This window comes from Sebastes fasciatus, chromosome 3 (genome assembly GCF_043250625.1).
Source record: "Sebastes fasciatus isolate fSebFas1 chromosome 3, fSebFas1.pri, whole genome shotgun sequence".
Lineage (NCBI taxonomy): Eukaryota > Metazoa > Chordata > Actinopteri > Perciformes > Sebastidae > Sebastes > Sebastes fasciatus.
The window spans coordinates 19,568,660-19,591,776 of NC_133797.1; the positions used below are offsets into that span (position 1 = coordinate 19,568,660).

The window sequence follows — 23,117 nt, forward strand, 5'->3', positions numbered from 1 at the left end:
GTGTGTGTTCATGTAGTGACCAGTAACAGTATTGGGGCAGCATCCCTGAACTGGAGTGTGGAGTTCATTATGGTTTCATGTCTCTGGGAGGGGGTCTTGACTTTAGTGACCCCGTCTTCTTTGCTGTCACAGGTCAAGTTCAGCCCAAAACCAGTAACACAGGGCGGTGACGTTCAGGAGGATTCATGTTTAAATGCTTTGTTTTTCCAAAAATACTTGCGTCAACCCCCAAACAGCTCCAGGCCAATGTAATTTAAGTAAAATAGTTTCCATTATAGTTCATTTCAGTAAATGCCAGTGATATACACAATGCTTTTTGAGTGGCTTTGAAAAAGAAGAGTAATTTCTTGCTGACTTGGCCAAACTGTTCAGAGTTTATTAGAGCAGTTTCTCTCTTTAATTCAATTATATGACATAAAACGCAATACAGGTTCACTAATAAGACAGATAGGCTTTCTCCCAAAAGCCACAGCTACTGTTAAACCTTAATTAGATTTAGCAGAAAGACTCTATACAGACCATACTGCTCTTGTAAAAAAAGCAAACTAGAGGTCAAGCTAAACTCTAGTCACGTATAAAGACGAGGTCAGCAATGTTTCATGTCAATAAAACTATCCAATACATAAACACAGTAATTCTTATCACACAGATTATTAGATACTTAAATAAATAAATGTATTCTGATGGAAAAAAAACATTCTGTATCATGTATGATAATTAAATGTAAAAAAAAAAAAAAAAACTATTAAAAAAAGAAGTTAAAATACTGAATTGGTTAGATTCTCAAAACTACAGAAAATGTATAATTTATAACAAACACAAACAACAAATTTTTTTTTACTAATAACTGACCTGCACTTTGATTATTCTAACTCCCTACATCCAGCTCTTCTGTCCACTTTGCAAATGCGCACCAGACGGCTAAACTCTGGTCACACCAGGTCGGCAGCCTAAACATCTACATTTCATGTAGTTAACCGGCTAACATCCTCAATGTCACTAAAAGCCAAACTTATGACCTACAAGCCGCTGGATTAAAGCATGATGTTGGATCTTGCTCAGAGGAGATCAATAAAGCTGATATATTGGTGTATCAGTTAACCTTTTCAGACTCTACCTGCCATTTGGTTTGAATTAGCGCCACATCTGATTACAATCTTATACCTGTATATGACTAAAGCTGGGACACTGAGGAGGGTATCAGCTATCTACACATGTGTGGACAAGGTGGGTGTGCGCGCGCACATATGTGTGTGTGTAGAGACTTGATCCAAAAGCCAGCTCCATTTTTGGATCCTGTTCAAAATTGGTAAAATAGCCAGATTTCTCACCATCTTCCTCTTTGTTTTTTTATTGGCAAAGAGTATCGTACAAATAATTTAGGTTTTTATAAGAATTTATGAGGATTTCAGATTTGATACTGGATCCAGATTCAATTAAATGTTATTAAACCACAAACCTATATGCGTATGTGGGCGTCTGTTTGCTCATATTGCAGCTATACCACCATATGGGCGGCTGTGGCTCAGAGGGTAGAGCAGGTTGTCCACCAATCGGAAGGTCGGTGGTTCGATCCCCGGCTGCTCCGGGTCACATGTCGGTGTGTCCTTGAGCAAGACACTTAACCCCAAATTGCTCCCGGAGGCATAGCCATCGGTGTGTGAATGAGTATTTAGATTAAATCCTGATGGGCAAAGTTGGCACCTTAGTAGCCTCTGCCATCAGTGTATGTGTGAATGGGTGAATACTGACATGTAGTGTAAAGCGCTTTGAGTGGTCGGAAGACTAGAAAAGCGCTATATAAGTCCAAGTCCATTTACCATTTACCATATACGCTGCTACTTAGGCAACATTGCGTGGTCACTATCTCGACTTTATCACTTGTCTTGATATATATTCTGATTCCACTGTTATTTGTTGATTTTACTTATTTACTTATAAAGATCTATTCTATTCTATTTATAATAAATATGGATAAAGACAAATATATACATGTTGGTGTGTGAATATTATAATCTTATGCACCTGAGAATTATTTACACCAATCACAAGATAACTCATTTATAGTTATTCTCAAACATCGGTGCTGGTTTTACGGCTAAAGAATATTTTAATATTCAGTGGTCATTTAAAACAACAGAAATACAGTATAACTTATTACTACTATACTATTATTAAATAGAGGTCTCATTGAACTGGTTCCCCCCCTCTGTGACCAGCAGATGGCGCTGGTGTCTGTGGAATCTCTCTGCTGCTGTTGACAACAATGTGCCTGCAGCAGGAACCAAGTGTGCATAGGTCAATGTGCACATCAGCCATTCAGAGGCATTTGTGTCAAGCTTATGAAGTGTGTGGGACGTTCACAGGGCATTATGCATGAGAAGGAATGTGTGTGTATGCATGTGCTCTCGGACTTTAGCTTGAAAGTGTTTCGTTTTTTGGAAGAGGAATAAAGAAAAAGTGTGTTGTCTGTATGTATTGTGTGACTGTGTGTGTGTGTGTGTGTGTGTGTGTGACTGTGTGGGTGTGTGGGTGTGTGTGTGCGTGTGTGTGTGTGTGTGTGTGTGACTGTGTGGGTGTGTGTGTGTGTGTGTGTGTGCGTGTGTGTGTGTGTGTGTGTGGGTGTGTGGGTGTGTGTGTGTGTGGCAGAGCTTCATGTCTGGGAGAGCCTCCTGCGGTCTGGGGCAATGGAGCATCACATTGTGGTGGTGAGGGGTTGGGAGGACGACTGCTTTGTCTGCTCCTTGAGCTACAGCGTGGTAACTGCACTGAGACGACTGAGGTTATACTCTCACACACACGCACACACACACGCTTATGCGAACATGTAGAGCACATGCATTGGTATACAGAACTGTATGTGCATACAGAACCCCTTTAGGCTTCTAATAACTCCATAGATCAATCAAAATACAGTTGATTCTTAAAAAATATGCAGTTACATTGTTATGACATACTGTACAGAAATCATGATTTGTGTTAATCTAAATCCTCGTGTAATCTTGCTACATGCATTGTTCTCCTATAAGGAAATGCAAATTCTTTGCTTTTTAGGATTATTACAATAACGCACAGTGTTGCTGAAATTTCAGCTAACAGAATAAAATCTATATCCTTTATTTAAAGTGACCCTACTTTTTGTCATGTTGTTCTACTTGTTCTACATGTTCTCTGTTGAGTGAAATAAAGCGACTAAAAAGAGAAAAACAGTATAAAATGAGAGCAGAGAATGAAAATGCGGTTTATGTTCACCCATGTTTTTCATCTCACAAAAGTATTTATCCTTTTCTTTATAAAACATTTGGAAATCCCTGTGATTTAACTTGTGGGAATAACAAGATACTCTTCTTGATTCCAACATCCCACATCAGTGTGTATGAGGTAAGTGACAAACAATCATCGATGCTGTCTCCCAAATCAGAAACCAATGTGGCTTATTAACCAAATCACAATTTGTCATAAATTTCAGCCCATTTGTAATGGATCACTTAACAACATGTACGCCAATCTAAGCCGGCCAAATTAGCACCGAGCAGACTGAGGGCTGAGCAATGTGTGTGTGCGATGCTTTGATCATGGCTAATGCCATATGTTATGGTAACGTTGAGAGAGGCCCATGACATTTTTCACTTTTATCGACTGGCGTGACCCCGTGGCCCTCGGATGGTGGTGAACTTTCATGTGCTGGCCGACGACCCCCAACATCACATTTAACGTCTCTAAGTGGCCCTCACTTTCACTCACATTAAAGACAGATTCTCTCTCTCTCTCTCACACACTCACACACACACACATGCACACACACACACACACACACACACACACACACACACAATATCTGGTCTCACAGAAACTCACACACAATCTCAAACACATTATCGAAAAGCTGTTCCTGCTGCAAACAGCGCTGCGAAATCCAATCTGTATGCAGGAGGCCTGGCCTGGTCAGACGAAACTAGTTGTTACTTTACAGAGGGAGGCCGTAAATCACACAGTCACAACTGTCTCGGAGAGAGAGCACTCAGAGAATACCCGTGTGTGTGTGTATGTGTGTGTGTGCTCACATACTGGGGTGGTTTGCCTGTGTACTTACTGCCTGGACTCTCTCCAATGCTGTTGTGCTTCCCGTTCCAGTACCACAGCAGCAGGGTGGCATCTCTGGAGCCTGACAAAACGTAGCAGTCTCCTCCGATGTATGACTCGGAGCGAGCCAGACATGTCACCACGTCACGATGCCCAAACACTATCTGAGACAGTTTGCCTGCAAAAGCACACAAATATACGAAAATCGAGAATCAGTATTCATTCATCTGTAAACAAGAAATGGATGATGCACTTTTAAATAGAATTTAATATATGGTGGTAACCAGGGCTGTCAAAATTAACACGATAATAATCTGTTTAACGCCATTAATTTCTTTAACGCATTAACGCAACTTGCGATTTTTAGGTTGTAGTGAGCTTTCAAAGCTAGAGTGAAGATACTGGTATCATATGAAACTAAAAAACCTAATGAATCCATTGGTACCAAACATGTCATACTAGCTTGTCAGGAAGGAGGCTAAATAACACTCCAAAGTCACACTAAATTTTGGCGAGGAAAAACTGTCAATGCCATTTTCAAGGAGGTCTGTTGACCTCTGACCTCAAGATATGTGAATGAAAATGGGTACTCATGAGTCTCCCCTTTACAGACATGCCCACTTTATGATAATCACATGCAGTTTGGGGCAAGTCATAGTCAAGTCAGCACACTGACACACTGACAGCTGTTGTTGCCTGTTGGGCTTGAATTTACCATGCTATGATTTGTGCATATTTTTATGGTAAATGCAGTACCTGTGAGGGTTTCTGGACAATATTTGTCATTGTTTTGTGTTGTTAATTGATTTCCAATAATAAATATATACATACATTTGCATAAAGCAGTATATTTGCCCACTCCCATGTTGATAAGAGTATTAAATACTTGAAAAATCTCCATTTAAGGTACATTTTGAACAAATGTGCAATTAATTTGCAATTAATTACGATTAAATTCTTTAATCGGTTGACAGCCCTAACAAAAACTGAATTTATTGCTAGTTCTTTTGAGCTCCCCGCCAAGTGTTTGCTGATAATCTGTCTGCTTGGCTAGTAGTTCTACAAGATCCACACAAGATCAGACATCTACTAATTCCCAGACAAGAATAAATATTTGTTCCAACTCTGTGTGTGTGTGTGTGTGTGTGTGTGTCCATGTACATGCAGTGCGCTCCATGTGTATATATAAAGAGGCTAATTGCTGTCAGATTTCCAGACCACAGCTCCACTGTCTAGCTGTCTAATACTCATTACGCTCCTCATAGTGTGACCTCTGCAGTCAAACAGTGGATAGTTTGCAACACATGACATTTCTGCCCGGGTGTCAAAATCGCTGTCCGTTGGATAATTAAGCTGTATCTCACCGCAAAGACGAGGGCTGTTATGAAACTGGGCGGGTCACTGACTGAACTTCCAAAGAAGAACAGAGACATCAAAGATGTAAAATGTTTGACATCTTTATAAACACTGGAAATAAGTAATGATGGCTGCAGCAATAATGGCTACCATGCAGCTCATATTGAACATGCAGCTCACACACACACACACACACACACACACACACACACACACACACACACACACACACACACACACACACACACACACACACACACACACACACACACACACACACACACACACACACACACACACACACACACACACACACACACACACACACACACACACACACACACACACACACACACACACACACACACACACACACACACACACACACACACACACACACACTTGCATGCACACAGACAGATTCAATTGGATGTGTGTGCATGCAGGCGTATGAGGCTATGCGTTTTGATGCACGTGTACCAATCAAGTCTTGTAATTGTTAAAATCCCTCCGTTCTTTAACCTGGGGGCTTTAGGGACCTCGGCGGCAGCTGTTGAGCGTGTGCGATTAAACCGTGTTCACGTTCCAGTCGCACACCTCGGTGGCAGTCGCACAATAGAGCTATCTCTGAGCTCCCGTCCCTCCTTCCCTCCCTCCTCTATTGAAGACAGGGAGGCCCTGGCCTATAGAAATTGAATCGGAGTGTGTTGTATAGATGTGTGTAGGATTCTAAATGGGGTATCGGGAGAGGAGTTGAGGAGCGGGGTGCAGAGATGAAGCTTCAGACAGTTTCATTTAGGACCCCTGACCTGATGGCGTCTGTGTGTGTGTGTGTGTGTGTGTGTGTGTGTGTGTGTGTGTGTGTGTGTGTGTGTGAGCGTAAAAATGTCTGCATTGCATGTGAGTATATGTAGCAAGTCAGTGGTGTTCAGGCATATACAATGCCACTGTGAAAGACTGTACAGTATATTCAAGTTAGCTGAATATCACGATATTTATGCAATAGATTTTCCCATCATTTACAGTGACTGTACTGGAAGAAGTCTACTAACAAAAAGAGTTTTGTTCTACAATTGAAAGTAACTTAAAAGACAGCTACTTTTTGAAGCCAGCTTGCTATCTCAGCACACAGCATTTTATATTTATTCATTTAACCTTGATTCAGTCCTCACCATCCAGTACCTGGTGCTCCGTTTAATGTAGCTTCTATTGTGTTTGTACGTAAATGTGTTTTAATGTGTCCTGTCTAAATGTGATATGTTGTGTTTTAATGTACCATTTTTAATAGCAGATTTTGCACATGCAAACTAAAGACAAAGATCTGCCTTTTGTACGCAAAAAGTAGACAATGATGTATTTTCTATTCTATTCTAAAGAAATGATGCAGTCCAACAGTTGCAACTGACTTCAGCGATATTAGGCTACAATTAACTATTGACAGCAAACGTGCCTTGAACTGGCAGATATAAGAGGAGAAAAATAAAGAGTCCTACTGCAGCAAGTAATTGAGTACATTTATACAAATTCCACTTGTACAGCTGTAATATAGCAGCACAGTAGAGTAAAGCAGAGCACACCATCTGGGGCATAACAAACGGCTGATACTGTATTGTTAACAGTATTGAGAAGTCTACTAGCAGCTGCCAGAGGCTGCAATGTTCATTGCACTCCACAATACTAATAACAATGTTGGACAAAATAAAAACATCTTCATTTTTCTTAGAGTCTTACTAGTAGTTGAGCTAAACCTGATAAGTTTGTCCTGAGGATGGTGCTAGAGGAGAGGCCATGGGGTTTAATAACATTAAGAGGTTTATGAATGTGTTCATCAAATTTTATGGCAGCATTTGCTTAGGAGACGTCTTATGTTCAGAGTTGACATTTTAGCTTGAGGGTAAAAAGAGGGAAGCTCAGAAAGAGTTCATCCTCTGGGTAGTAGGAATGTGCTCAGTTAATTTCACAGCAATGTGCCCATTAGATTGTGATATTAGTGCAATCATTTACAAAAATACTCCCTGATGCGGTTCATGCCATTATCTGCCAAGCAGCGAATTCTTTTGGGTAAATATATTCTGTTCCAACCAAAAAAAAGTGAAGCACATTTGCACTTTACGAGCAAAAAAAGTCAAATCTGTATTTAAACTACAAGTATTCAAGGATTGCATTTAGGATTTTGTCTACTGAGAGTGAGACATAAAAACACTGAAGCAAAGATCTCATGCCAAGAGTTTAGTGGCAGAGAAAATGTGCATGTTAAGACTCCAAATATGGTTTACCCAAATTATACGGTGATATACGGTTAACAAAATGGTTTCCCTATTTTGACAAAGCTAAATATGAAGTAACAAATCTACAGCATGTAAATCTCGCTCTAGGCTAATGCATGCATGGGACTAAATTGTTAGGATACGATGTGGTATATTATAAATACAGTGTTCCCAAAGAAACGGAGCAGCGTTTTGCGATCCTGATGACGTGAGGGCTGAGGGGGGGAAGTGCACCATGATTATACAGTACTGTACCCGTGTCAGTTGAGTAAACCCGGAAGCTCTTGTCCCAAAAGCCGCACAGAAGGATGAAGCGGTTGTCGGCTGTGATGATGAAACACTGCGAGCTGATCTGAATGCTTTGATCCAGCAGGTCTGAGATCTGACGGCGATGGCTGCCCACGTTACTGGCTGGAGAGGAATAAAAATATAATGAGCAAATAAAAAAGTTATACGTTGGAAATGTACAGATGTGCACAGAAATATTAAATCTATGGTCCTGTTTATATACATCAACTATTTTCATAGAGCTCACACTCCAATGTACCGCCACTTAAGTTTCAGCGCACAGTGCAAAAGAAGATTTGTGAGAGAATACATAAAACATCCTGGATTTCACATTTTCCGTGAGAGTCGAAGAGTAATGAAAGAGCGAGAATGGCACACACTGCAAATTCATCTTTGGTTGTGTAATTTAGTCAGTGGTTGGTTAGAAAGCTAATTTATTAACACTCTCTTCTGTAAGTGGTATCTTTTTTCTTTTCTAGAGAGATATGTCCACTGTGAAGTATTTTTTATTTGGTGGAGAACAGGTGTCGGAGAAGAGCACTGAAACTGAGAAAGTCCAGCATACACGCTACAACCCATATTTCAACTCATTTTTAACATTTTCCCAAAGCCGCAGTCGGCTCAACACTCATCCTCAATTTACTGTGTTTAGCTCAGACGCCTCCTGGAATGCAAACAGTGTAAATATATTACTGACAAGCACAGAAATCCCCTCTACCTCCCCCGAAACACACACACGCACGCATTATTTATGCTTTAGTGTTAGAAATGACGACAAAATGTGGGCGAAAACAACAATGCCAACAAAAATATTAAAGATTTATAGGATCAAATTAGCCTGAAATGTGTGCTTTCAAAGACAGATAACACTCCCACTATAGAGCTCTCATAAAAACATGTAATACAAAATAAATACTGATACACAGACAAATATTTCTTCTATTGTGTCTGTACAGAGGGGCGGCGAAGGAGAGACATACTGTATGTGCAGATAAAGATGAATATGTGAGATTAAACCCTGGTTATTTTCAGTAGTCAAGTGTTTGGAGAAAATGGTTTTGGTGAGACTAAGAGTGACCACAACGTTCACAGAGAAAGTGCAGCCCCCAGATGTGCGTGAGATTGCGAGAAGCTGCAGCGAAGCGACGGAGGCGAAGGCGGCGGGAGCAGATAGAAGTGGCTCGTCTCTCCCTGCTCCACCAGTGCATCCCATACATCACCGCGGCTCGGCACTCCTCTCCTGCTCATCAACAAGTCGTGAAGGATGAGAGGCGCCCATATTGTCCTGACAGCCGTCCGTCGTGCATTCTCAATCACACATTATTACCACATTCATATTCATTTCCATTGACACGCGTCCTTTCCCTCCGCTCAAATTAAACCAAAGAGGATGCAGAAAGGGAGGGAGGGGAGGGAGGGAGAGGGGGAGTTGATGATGAAATGCCGGCCTAGGCCACAGCTCATTGCATTCCAATTTGCATGCAAATGGTTTAGTGTGAGAGCAGGGCCTATATCATGAGGAGTGAACTGGGGCAGAGGCTGAGAAACAACTCTAATCTACTGTCCAGGGACGCGACGCCGCAGACTGCCATGAGTCACCAAGATGCCAGCAGGATTCATACACAAATCCACACAAAAAATAATTTCATGCATATATAAGCTCACAGTAAAGAATACGCGTGTGTGTGGACTCTGTTACAGTCATAAATGACAGCATACCTATCAGAGGGTCAATTTCCACAGGAAGTTGGTACTGCTGGTCCTGCACCGTTGAGCTCTGATGACCTGACAGAGAAGAAGACAGATTGGATTAATATTGTAATCATGTGGCCTTGTGAAGTAGATGCTGCCGGCTTTCAGTTCATTATAACCACACTGAAAATTATAACCATAAAGTCACGGTGTCACCTGCCGGCCCAAGAGTTCTCCCGCAAATTAGACATCAATTATGTCAAAGAGCTACCAAGGCCACGGAGAAGAGGACTCTTTATGCGAACTACAAGCTACAAAATGCATTTCTTTGCTCAACCTAATCTCTATTAACAGATATCTGCATCAGAATCTGTAGACAACGGGACAAGATTTTGGAATTGGTTTCTATTTGTAGTCAGAGTATTATTGACCAGTTATGTTTGAGCAGGTTTTGGTTGAATGCAGGTAAACAGTCCGTGTGGAGAGCAAAAGAGGCGGAATGTATTGGCTGAAATGCAATCTGGGAAACCACCAGCTGTCGTCTGACGATCATTTAGCTTTTTATTTGTTTTTTTCTTTTTTCTTTATCTGAATCCATTTGCACATATCGGTTTATGGAGATTAACTGTAGACGCCGTCTCTCAACTTCAACTTTATTCTCGCATCTCAAGTTGCTAATCGGACTGTAAACAATGATCGACACACGGAAGAGGAAGTCTTGGTCTGGATATCCGTTATCCAGATATCCGCTGGCTACACCGGAACCCCCGAAATATTGTCCGTTGCCCCCAGAAGCTAAATCGTTGTCAGACCGATAGCTGATGGGTTCTGAGATTGTGCTCAACCAAGTCACTTTAGCTGTAAGCAGCTGCAATATTTTAGTAAAGTTGTTCAAAATATGATACGAACAGACTTCTGTGTATTCAAGTGTAGCGAATTGTGAAATAGCTTTCTTTCAGCCTTTTGGCATGAATGCTGCTCACACAGTTTGATGTAGGAATGACTCATGATTATGTTCATTATTGATCAACAGCTTCATTTTTTTTGATTAAGCAAATAATAGTTCAGACTATAAAATGTCTGAAAACAGTATAAAAAAGAAAAACAAAATAGCCACAATCACAATTTTCAGGAGTCTAAGTTGACGTCTTCAAATTGCCTGTTTCATCTGACAAACAGTCCAGAACCCAAAGATATTGAATTTACAATGATATAAAGAAAAGATAAAAATCTTGTAATCTATGTGACTCCTCTGACTAGGAAAAAAAATATTCTTATATGATATCTGATGATTATTTTTGTGACCAACTGATTCACTTTTTAGTCTATAAAATGTCAGAAAATAGCAAAAAATGCCCCTCGTTGCTCATTTTGTCAGATCATCAGTCCAATAATATTTAATTTACATTCATCTTACCAAAATTGTTGGTTCTCTAAATGCCAAAAACAAACTGTGTTGTTTCAAACATGCTCATGAACAAATTATTTATGTTTATTGCTGGCATGCATCCTGTTGAGAATAATTTACAATGTGCACATCTTTACATTTTTATCTTTTATCTGCTCTAACAGCCACACGGAGACTCCAATAAATCCACACAATTAATGAACTACTTGTGAACAGCACACATCTTGTTTATTACACCAGCTCACTAAACCAATTAGGTTAATCAGTCTGGCCTGTGGTGCGCATGGATGAGGTTGAATTCTACTGAAAACCGATCAGTCTTCATCCTCATAAATTCACAGTTATCAAATTTAATGTTTCTTCCAGGGGCTGGATGGACGTTGAGTAAATAAGGTTTTGTGAAGTGAGAGGCTGATGTATGGAGGTGGACGTGAGACCTAACGCTGGCTGCTGCATGTGTCACATTTGATACGGCTATCCAGGAGACACAGTCAACTGTCTCCCAAATCAACGTCCATCCCATTGAGACGAGACGGGTCAATTCTTGACTCGGGTAAATTAGACACCAGAGTATGGAGGAGAGAGATGAACCGAGGAAAATTATTCTTTGTATTTTCCTGCCTAAGATACCCTTGAGGTTAATTTGATGCAGAATCACAGTGGAGTAAAATCACAAATTCATTCAACTAAATGCAGCTTTTAAAATGAATTTGTGTAAATATAGGATTGCATGGACACAAATCTCTCACCTGTCAAGCCGTGCCACTTGTTGACAGAAAAGATGCGGTTGGCGGTGACGGTGATGATGGCAGGCGACGTGAGACCTGGCTGGGTGTTGGCCGCTACGTGGGACACAGGAGAGTTGGACGGGAACTTCAGCACCATGATAACATCCTGCTGCATCTGCTCCGTAAACATCATCGGAGTCTGCAGGAGAAGATACTGTTCAGGCCCACCAGGACGGACAACGGGATGCAGGGAAGTGAAGGAGAAAAGAGCCGAGATACGGAGCGGCAGACAAAGAGCGAAACAGAAAGACGAGAGAAGCAGTCGCAGTCGGTGTTAGCGAGGAAAAAACAAGAGGGAGAGGGAGGAAAAAAGAAGGAAAGAGAGAAAGTTAGGAAGCTCGAGCAGGATAGCAGCAAGCAGCAATTCTGTAGTACAGGTTAGAAAAAGAGTTAGAGATCACTTTTGAAAACAGTGATGCAGGGAAATTAGGAATGGAAAGAATCTCCAAGAGGTTTTTCAACTGAAATATTAATAAATGAAAAGTGTTACAAAAGACAAAAATCCCCTTTCACTCAGAAATGTGTGATCACAGAATGATGTGTGTGCAGAGCTTTACACTAGAAGCCTGTTTTCACATTTATTTGCTAAAGAGGAAAGTTTCTCTATGCTCATTTTAAATCTGAGTTCAAAGGGGACCCATCATGCTCATTTTCATGATCATACTTGTATTTTAGGTTTCTTCTAGAACATGTTTACATACTTTAATTTAAAAAAAAGCATTATTTTTCTCATACTGTCTGTTTGAATATACCTGTATTCACCCTCTGTCTGAAATACTCCAATGTCTCTTTAAGCCCCCCACCTGAAAAAGACCAGTCTGCTCTGATTGGCTTGTGAGAAAATATGGTGCACCTTTGCAAAGGCAGTTCTCAAGCTGTGGGCGATATATTCTAATGAGCCTGCATGTGACATAGGAAAGGGAACCCAATCTGAATGGCTTGTTAAATCACATGTTTTCTGATCTGAAAAGTCCACAAAAAAACTGACTGAGTTATTTTATTTCACAGTTTATGGGTTGGTAAATGTATGTGCATAAGCACTAAAAAGTTTTTTTTTTTATGATATGTCCCCTATAAGCATGACTTTGTGACATCACGACTAGTGAGGGCCAATATTAAACTTAATAAAGTGTGATAAGCCTCCATGGCATAAACTGCCATGGAGGCTTATCACACTTTATTAAGTAAAAGAATGGACTTTTCTGTGCAGTAGAAGACCTCTTGTGTCCAGCAGTTAAAACCTTTGAAATCAAAAACATTTGCATATTTATAGATTCCATTTTTTTCGATGAGGAAGAAGGAGTATATGTGATTTGAATAATTTTTACAAGGTAATTTAACTTTGTGGATAAACTATACCAGACACAAATTGTTATTTGTTATCTGTGTCACTCAGTGCAGTAAACAGTTTGGAACTAAAACTTGCTTCACATATATATTCATTGTATATGTATCTATATCTATATATCTACATATCTATATCCATATATATCTATATATCTACATATCTGTATATGTAGATATACACAGCATGAGAAATATTTTACATTTCTTGAAATCCATGTTATTCTTCTGAGTAGAACTGCAACTAACCATTATATAATGTATATTATCAATTCATCTCATGATTATCTTCAATTCATTTATTGTATATTGTATAACATTTCGCCCCAGGTGATGTCTTCAAAATTGACTGTTTTGTGTAACCCACAGCCCACTAGAAATATTTAATTAAAAAAAAAATAGAAAATAGAAAAAAAGGAGCAGATTCTTATAAATCAATTATCAAACTTTTTGTTGATCAATTTTATATCAACTGACTAATATAAAAATCTAAAATATCTAGAATAAATCTAAAACTAAAATAATAAGTTTTACTGATGTTCACATCAAGTATAAAATACAAATGAATTCAAGTTGCATTAGATTAAACGTGTTACTTACACATATACAGAGTAGGAGAAACCAACTACAATGCAGTCATAACAAAAAGTCCTTTCATTGACCTCTCAGACTGGTTGGACGGGACCTCATATAGAACCATTTACAAAGTGTTTGTACTAAGCAGCTCTAACACGGAGCCATTTTCCTCCTTGCGTGTAAAGAAGAGGAACATCAGTGTTAACATCGGGAACAGACCTGAGCAAATCCGGCGCGTCTGACAGCTAACCAGACGCACTGACAGTATCATTACCACCAGCACGGGCACATGCCGACACTCTGACAACACACTCACATGAGAGAGGATGGAGAGAAAGTAGAGAGCGAGAACAAGCAAAAGCAAAGAGTACAGGCCGTTCTGAAGGAATATGGAGGGACGGGGAGGGTTAGAAAAATGTGTTTGAATAATGGCGTCTGATATATTATGTTTGAAAACAACATGTGGTGGAGTAAAAATAAAAACATTTCACAGGAATTTGGGCATGAGTGAGGCGTGTTCAAAGCCAGAGCCTGAGTTTATGTCTGTGAGTGCATGTGTGTGCTGGGTGGTGGTCTACAGCCAGCTGTCAGCGCCACAGGGACACCACACTAATAGGGACTCATGGGGCCGTGGGCCATCACAGGCAGGCACACTGACTGCACTCCCTGGCCCTTAAAAAGCCGTCACTTCACTGCTGCTGTTCATTGCTCTCCGTCGCTGATCTCCTGTGCTTCCAGCTCAGGTAGAAAAACCTGGCTCAGACCCAGGTTTCCAGCGCAGAGCTGTACCTTTTCCCCCTGCATACCTCTCACTAAACACACATGCACACAAATGCTTGTGATCTTTCCCTTTCACACACACCTCTCTAATGATGAGAGAGGAGATGCTTTCAAACCCAGGACTTTATTTTCCCACAGTTGCACATGGATAAAGAGAAAGGAGGAAAATGGAGGATGAAAAGAGTGAGTGAGGAACTAAAAAGAAGAGTTATATGAAGCAAAGCAGGGCGCTTACAGAACATCAGGGCACACCACAAGTCAGAGACGGCATTAAGCGGGCAGCACAATGGTTGATACTGTAAGCTCAGTTGGCTACTGACCCATACATTATATCATAGTATTTTTAGACTGAAGGATTACAGGTATAGTGGCTTGTGTGTGTCTGTTTGCATGTACTGTATGTGCATCACTCACCACTTGCATGGCTGAGCTTCGGGGTGGGTGTGGCTCGATGAGCAACTGGCAGGGGGTCTGTCCAAAACTCCTAATTTGAGACTCCACAGCCTGGGGGGGAGAAAAGACAGAGGAAGAAAAACAGAAAAGGGAGTTATTATTGCATTGTTGTGCATCAGAATTTAAAAGGCAAATACAAGTTACATAATGTAACAATAAGGCCTTTGTAAAGAGGTGTAAAAAGATCATACCACATATCATATTATGAAAACAAATTATTATAAATCTGTATTTATTAGGACTGTCCTCGACCAAAGAAATTCTTAGTCGACTAACGCTCATTTGGTTTTCTCAACTACTCGATTAGTTGATTTAATCGACAGTGCTGTAAAACTGCTGTTTCTCCACTAAGAATCACACAAAAGCACCACTTTATGTACTCATAACTTTCTTAGAAATAAGTCATTCAGCATGAAAAAAGCATAACAAAAATGACTAATGGACTAAATAAATCTTAGTTGACTAAGACCAAAATGACGGGGGCAGCCCTAGTATTATTTATAAATCTATATTTCAAAATTGATAGCTATTGCGACATAGTAAATTTGCGAATCCATTTACAGTAATAGATCAAATAACCACATGGTGATGTGTGTTTTTGGCTAATCAAGAAAAGTAAATGCCTGAAAAACCAACTACATCACATTGAGGTAAAAACGACAGAGAGTAAAGGGATAGATACCTCAAATAAAAATCGGGTTGACCAATTTTCTACTGTCTCACACTTCATATATAGTCACATCGCCCTACCCCATATCATATCATATATGTTTAGTAATCAACAATCTGAGTTAACTGTGTCTCAACAAAAATAAATCAAAGTGCTGCATAGAAAATGCAGCATAGAGGGGAAAATGCTTCCACTTATGTTCATGCACACATGTCACACATATAAACAGACTTTCTCACTGTCTGACAGACACATTTACACACACAGTCACAGACCAATTTATCGTCCACAACCACACACAGAATCAGAGGAGGGCCGGGACAGGCGGGCTTGTAGGCTGGTTAGGTGGTGTTAATGAAGAGGTATAGGACCATAAATGTCAGAGCCGACGCCGGCCGAGCAGCTTCTGGACATCATCACACAGCTCACTGTCAGGCCAACTAGCACGGGATGGAACAGCAGAGTATAGACGCACAGGCCCACACCAATTTATCCCAATACTCTATCATACTATACTAACTAATAAATCCATTATCACTTAATCTGTTAATTCATTTTTCAATTGGTTTATATGTTTATAAAACTGTGAAAAATAACCATCACATTTTCACAGACCAAAATACTTGTTATGTCCGACCAACAGTCCAAAACCAAATGGGATTAAGTTTACAATTACATAAATAAAAAACCTATATTATTAAAAATTCGCACAATAGAATTGTTGCATATGCAAAACAAAATGAAAAAAAAACAAACATCTGAAACATATAAAATACAGAAAAAAAAAGAATTCAAGATAAGTGTCCGTGGGAATTTGTATAACAACATTACCGTACAGTCCGATAGATGGTTTATAAAAAGGGACAGGCAGAGAGAAAACGGCCAACACAAAATTATGACAGACCCGTCAGTATGTTGGTGTGCACTCTGACTGGCTGTGTGGGAGTGACAGCTTGTGTATGTGCGTGTGTTCGTGTGTTCGTGTGTGTGTGTGTGTGTGTGTGTGTGTGTGTGTGTGTGTGTGCGTGTGTGTGCGTGTGTGTGCGTGTGTGTGCGTAGGCTGAGACGTTTGAGCCTGACTTGGCGAGGCCTGTGAGAATGAGCTCATGGTTGAGGCCTGCATATGGTATTTCCATGAGAAAAAGTTTGGGAAGTTAGTCTTCTCAAAGCCATTGTCTGAAACTAACCAGAGACCAGAGAGAGGCGGCGAGAGGGAGCGACCTCAACTGTCTATTACTGCTAAGAATCACGAACCAAAAAGTAATTCTACATGCAGTACAGACACCAATACTTTACAGTCAATACTTATACTTATGTAAACTTTCTTCACTCTGGTAGTTTTGCACTTTCCTTTTGCTTTCCCCCTCTTTTACATTTATAATCTTTTTGTCTTTTTCAGGAGAATAACTCGCTAAAATCAATAGTATAAATTGACAACGTATCATCATACAACTGTTTGTATGATTTCTAACAAAAAGTTATTCCTCATTTTTTGTGCATTTTCCTACGAATATCCAGCAACATGTGATGCACGTGTCAATTTCTGCTCCAGTCTTTTCAAAATAAAACCACCTAGTTACATTTAGGAAAAGATCGACTTGTTAAGGTTTAGGCAACAAAACTACTTGTTAGGTTTAGGAAAAGATCGTGGTTTGGGTTAAAATAACACAGGAAGTGGCATAACTTGGTTTGGAAGTTACATGACAAATAAATCAACATTGACTTTTGGTTTCACACGGGGTACGAAAACCAGTCTCCTGGGTGGAAGTCTGGTGTTTTTTGAGCCACCCATCCACCCTGACCTCCTCCACATGTGAATTGATTTTGTGGGATATACACAAATTACAGTGCATTACTTTTTCATAGGTATAGCTACGAACGGTGTAGGAGACCAGCCTGAAATTTACAGCTGGCTTTCATGATAGTATTTCACGATATAAGTACTCTCTATGAGAGGCTAGATAAAACATCTATCTATCTATTCATGTCGATAATGTATGGGAAAAAAAATTATAAAGTGAATTCATCGTCCATGTTTCACAGTGTGATATGTTGTAAAAACACAAGAGGAGCACTGGTTAAGTCAGCTGTGTGGTTTACAACAGATTAGAAACTTTTAGAAGATCTTAAATCTGCCTCCTTGTTAGCAGTAGTGTCTGTTGCTTTGGGTTCAAGCCAAGACTGCATTTACTAAATACATGCATGTGTGCAAGCATACTAGTTCTAACAGAGATGCTTCCATGATCCAGTATTGTGGGTATATTAAGACTGCTGTGTTACAAAAATTAAAACGTTTTTAAATAAAAGGCCATTCTGTTCATTAAATGATATCACTTTTGCACATGACCTCATTACTGATCATGACAGAGAATCTTAACATTTTCCATCTCATCCACAGTTAGTCTGTTAGTGAGAGGACATCAGTGCATCATTCAAGGTCAAAGTGCCTCCCCTCTCCTCTGCCTATAGAGCGGAGCATTTTGCTTAAGCTAATGTGAGGACGAAACTCCGTAAAGCCACTCAACCCATCTTCATTAACTTCAGCTCTGACATTTATGAGGCTGTGGAACGTTGGAAAGTGGCCGAGTCTAGGTCAGCATGTCCTCTCCCTATATGCCAATGCGATGCTCAGGTGATTATATGAGGGGCCATCCACAAGGCCAATCTCTTTTGGGGGCGCTGGCCCGTGTCTGATGAAGGTTTTCTATATTCTATACATTTAAATGGCTGAGACGCCCTCGGCTCAGATGTCCCAACCTGCCCTTTGATTTACTCAGCTATTTGACAAGATGGATCTCCATGTAAAACACGCTGCTTTTATGCAATTACTCTATGAATAGAATATAAAGAATAACTACAATGGCCTTGTGTTGTTGACAAGCAGCGTGGCGGGAGACTCTGTATCTTTGGCTTTAAATGCTCATTCTCCTAAATAATGTGAAATGAATGATATTAAATAAAGTAAAGGGCATATTCTCCAAAGAAAATAAACCAGTGGGCCTTGTGTTTGGTGTCAAAGCAGGTTCACTCGCGTGGGTACATTTCCCGTCTTCTGCCGAATTACGCAAACGCTGTACAATTCAGACGGGGCTCTGTGTTTTGTCGCTGGTGTGAGAGGCTGTGGGATTTTCCGTAATCACATGTGAAAGAGGGGAAGCCCTGTACAACGATGAGAAGGCAACACAGGGTGTGTTTCTCTTTATACGCTGAGAGGCAACACAGATGTGCATGCATGCCATGCACACGGGTGCACTTACGTACACATGAATGCATCTGCAGACACACAGCAGTTCACTTAGAGAGAAAGAGGAGGGGGTAAGTCTTGACTTGCGGCGGAGGCAGGACAGGAAGTAATCATGGTTTTGAAAAACACAGCAGTGGTCTCCACAACATTCCCTAATCTGTGCTGAGATATTCCAAACTCTCTCCCAGAACTGAAATGTACACACAACCGTGTGCATTTATGCTGATGAGCACACGTAAATATACAAAGGTATACACATGCCAATGGATGCGTGTATACATACACATGCGTATGTACAAACATATCAAGGTATGATCTATACAAAGTGTGTGTGTGAGGTTGGGTCGAGGCGGGTGGGAATTAGCGGCTGCCAAACTGTGTTGCGGGAATACAGACCTCTCTGCCCCAATCTACCTTCTCCGACCCAAACACACAAGCGTCTGTGACCCATCCCCCCGACAATGAACAGCCCCGGAACCTGTCCCAGTGCAGCCCAGCCCGGCCCAGACCACAGCTCATGCTGAAACAGTTGTCACTCAGTCATGGCACACTCTGGGGACATTTTCCGACCCAAAGCCCTCAGTCTCAAAGCTCCTGTAGCCCTTAGCCACCACCAGCGCCCGGCCTTGACAAGGCCCAGACCTGGAGCTCTGTTTCCACCTTCTGCACAGACAGGGCATGCTTCCTTCCATACAAACACAGTTGAAGGAGAGCCTTGGCTTAGCTCACAGGGATAACACTGCTTTGGTTTATTTAACTAATTAAAGCGCTCAGACGGAGGGTGTTTTCGGAAGGTGAAAGTCGGCAGATTGGACTCACGGCAACAGAGGGGGAGTGGCAGGAGAAAACAACAAACTGTCTTTTTTTCATCTCTAGGGAGTGGAACAAACTTTACTGCTTTATTCATATTTTACACATACGTATGCTGAAATTATTAAATATGTTAATATATATAATATTCATTTAATCAAACAAACTGTGATATGTTAGGGCAATTAATGTAAACAAACAACACCCTATGTTTTCCAAAAAGGCTGATCCCTCCTGCCACAAAATAATAATTACTTACAGCTTAATTCAAATGGAAATATAATAGCATTTTCTTTGATTTGTGCTGTAAAACAATGCAGCAGATTCCCCATAAAATCTAACCCAGTACATACAATATAAACACTTTAAACACTAGTAATGGAGAGCACCAATCTTATTTGCGCCGGTCTACTTTATTTTCTATAGGGCTGCAACTAAAGATATTTTCATTGTTGATTAATCCGTCGATTATTTTCTTGATTAATCGATTGGTTGTTTGGTCTATAAAATGTCAGAAAATGTTGAATAATGTTAATCAGTGTTTCCCAAAGCCCAAGATAACATCCTCAAATGTCTTGTTTTGTCCACAACTCAAAGACATTTAGTTTACTGCCATAAAGGAGTAAAGAAACCAGAAAATATTCACATTTAAGAATCTGGAATCAGAGAAATTTCACTTTTTCTTCTTAAAGAAATACTCAAATCAATTAATCCATTATTAAAATAGTTGGGAATTAATCTAATAATTGACAACTAATTGATTAATTGTCAAAAAAATATTTTTGAATTATATATTGATAATAAAATGCTAAGCAAAACTAAAGACCATATATTTAGAGGTATGCATACAAAAAAATCTGCATTCCTAATGTCATACGCAGGAGGTGCTATTTTAATACCACTCAAATCACATTCCCCTGCCTCTGATGGCGTCCTGTATGTATATGCGTAGATTTATCCATCCCATTGACACTGGACAGAAATAGTGGTCTACCGGTGATCCAATTTTGTTGTTGTGTGTTAACCGGAAGAATGGCTGAGTGTGGAAATGGCCGGTGCACCCTGGTAATGAATCTGCATGTGTGTGTGTGTGTGTGTGTGTGTGTGTGTAGCTAAAGGCCAAAGCACATCTGGATGGGAATTAGGGTGAATGAGGTGATAAATCAATGATCTACCGCTGGTGTCCGTGATGCTGCAGTCACTGAGCATGAAGGGCAGCAGAACAGTGGAGGCAAAAGGCTGTTCAGCCGCTTGATGTACTCTGAACTCATCTCCATTTAGACCTCAGTGCTATGGGGACCTTTGCTTAAAGGATAAATCTGGTTTATTACAACTTGGTTTTATTGTTTTGTCCATCATTCCTATTGGTAGGGGCAAGAAACACAAGCAGTTAGACAATCCAGCTCTCATCTCATACTGAGGCTTTGTCGGACCTCTCGGTGTCACTTTTCAGTCGCAGTAAACACGTGCTTAACGTCGTGAATTAAACAAAAACACTGGCTTAGCTTTAAGAAAGAACAACATGGTTGGGTTTTAAATTACTACGTTTGTAAAGTGAAAATGTGACTTGACGTTGTGAACACGGGACACAAACGAACAGCTGATTGTAACGTGAAAGTGAAACTTAACGCACGGGACACGCAACCGTGGTGTGTGTCCTTACTCTTTAAACTACGTCACCACACTCCCGGCACACTTTCTCTGAGCATTTACTGTTACTGCAGATGGGTTTACATTGAAGTTAATGGAAACCCCGGTGCGTTTCATACGGTCACTAAAGGGTGCCTTGTGCCGCTGTATAGCACACCAACGGCCGTGACAAAGCGTTGGTAATTTACACTCTGGGAATGAGAATGGGCTGGACAATCAAACAAACCCCCAGTATCTCTTTTTAAAATAAAGCGGTTAAGATAGCACATTGTCACTGTGTGTGTTTCCAAAACTCAGCAATTACATTGGTAAGTGAACTGCTTTCTTTGCCAATCAAGATGATCGCCAAAAATAAAAAAGAAGTTGTAATAATGTGGAAACCCTGTTTAAAGCCTTGTGACTATTCCCTGACGAGAATAAAAATAGGATTTGTGCCACTTTTGGATACAAATTAGACGTCAGAAAGGCTGATGGGAGCAGGGTCAATTGGTCTGCTGCTGGCTAGCTGCCTTTTGCAGCAGATCGGTGAAGTTGCCAGGCCGGTGTTTGGCTGTAGGCAAGCTAGCTGTGTTTTTCTTTTCAGCACTGTGTTTTGTGTGGTTGCTTTCCGGCAGGCCGGCGTAGCTGGTGTGTGTGTGTGCGCAGCAGTTCAAAGTGAGGCAGATGAATAATGAATGAAAGCCAAGGAAGAGGCTTTAAGGCGTTAAAGTGGAACACTTGGTGGAGTGCTTTCAGAGGTATCACACGGGGGGAAAGGCTTTGCTCAGCAATATCTGCCAGTAGATTGTTAGCTTAGCTCTCCCATGCCAATCTGCAACCAATTTAACATGGCTAATGGCATCAAAAATATCCCTGAAATACAGATGCACTGAATGGACAGATGCTTTTATAATATAGTCAGATTAAGCATCCATTTGAGAGTGCTAACGCTCAAGTGTACTTACTGTAATATACTGTTTTTGCCCTTACTCAGCATGATCTACCAAGTGAGTTAAATCAGCAGAGTAGTAGATACAGTAATGTGTATTAAAATGTGCATATGTGCATATATGCATGTACTGTACATGTCTGTCTCTTAATTTAAGACTCTACTTAAAACACACTTTTATAGTGTAGCCTTCCTGTGATCCTTCTATCTTACCTTCCCTCACCGTTTTGTTTTATTGTTTTAATTATGTTTTTACTATGTTTTGTGTCGTACTGCTTGATTTTAATTCTTGTTTTATGGATAGTGATATTGGTCTTATTGTTTTTATGATTAACACTTTCATGATTCTGTTGTTTTTACCATAGACTGTATATAAGAAGTGGACGTAGTCACCGTGACGTCACCCATTGGTTTGTGGACTGCTGTTTTGAAGCCTCGAGCCTTGCCATCTTGGTTATGTGTAACCAGAAGTGACACTAGAGGGTGGAGCTAAGCACAACTGAACGCTGAATAAGATATTTTCAGGCGATCAAAATGTTAAAATTCATTCTTATGACCTGAAAACACACTGTGAAAGGGTTAAAGTTGTAAGACAAAAACACAGAAAACTCCCAGATCGGACAACGCTGTGATAGCGACCGGTCAGTCACAAGGTAGCCACGCCCTAAAGCATCCTCTGCTTTATGGTCTATTTGACTCTAAATGGGACCATAATTTACTAAATGAACATCATGCTGTATTGAAAAAGACTTGAAACTAGCGATTGAGACCATAAACTCA

At 40.4% G+C, this 23,117-nt stretch overlaps 1 protein-coding gene across 23 annotated transcripts in view; it reads right to left on the reverse strand.

Moving 5' to 3' along the window:
- lrba (LPS-responsive vesicle trafficking, beach and anchor containing) overlaps nt 1-23,117 on the reverse strand; it is a 241,565-nt gene that overhangs the window by 8,743 nt on the left and 209,705 nt on the right. For 12 of the 23 annotated variants that reach the window (XM_074629449.1, XM_074629454.1, XM_074629453.1 and 9 more), the window contains 5 exons: nt 14,997-15,086; nt 11,844-12,021; nt 9,714-9,779; nt 7,962-8,117; nt 4,094-4,261 (listed from right to left, as the gene is read on the reverse strand). In XM_074629449.1, coding sequence (XP_074485550.1) covers nt 4,094-4,261; nt 7,962-8,117; nt 9,714-9,779; nt 11,844-12,021; nt 14,997-15,086 — 658 coding nt within the window. Of the gene's footprint in view, nt 1-4,093; nt 4,262-7,961; nt 8,118-9,713; nt 9,780-11,843; nt 12,037-14,996; nt 15,087-23,117 lie in introns of all 23 variants that reach the window. The other 11 variants (XM_074629440.1, XM_074629451.1, XM_074629447.1 and 8 more) reach the window with 1 other exon arrangement.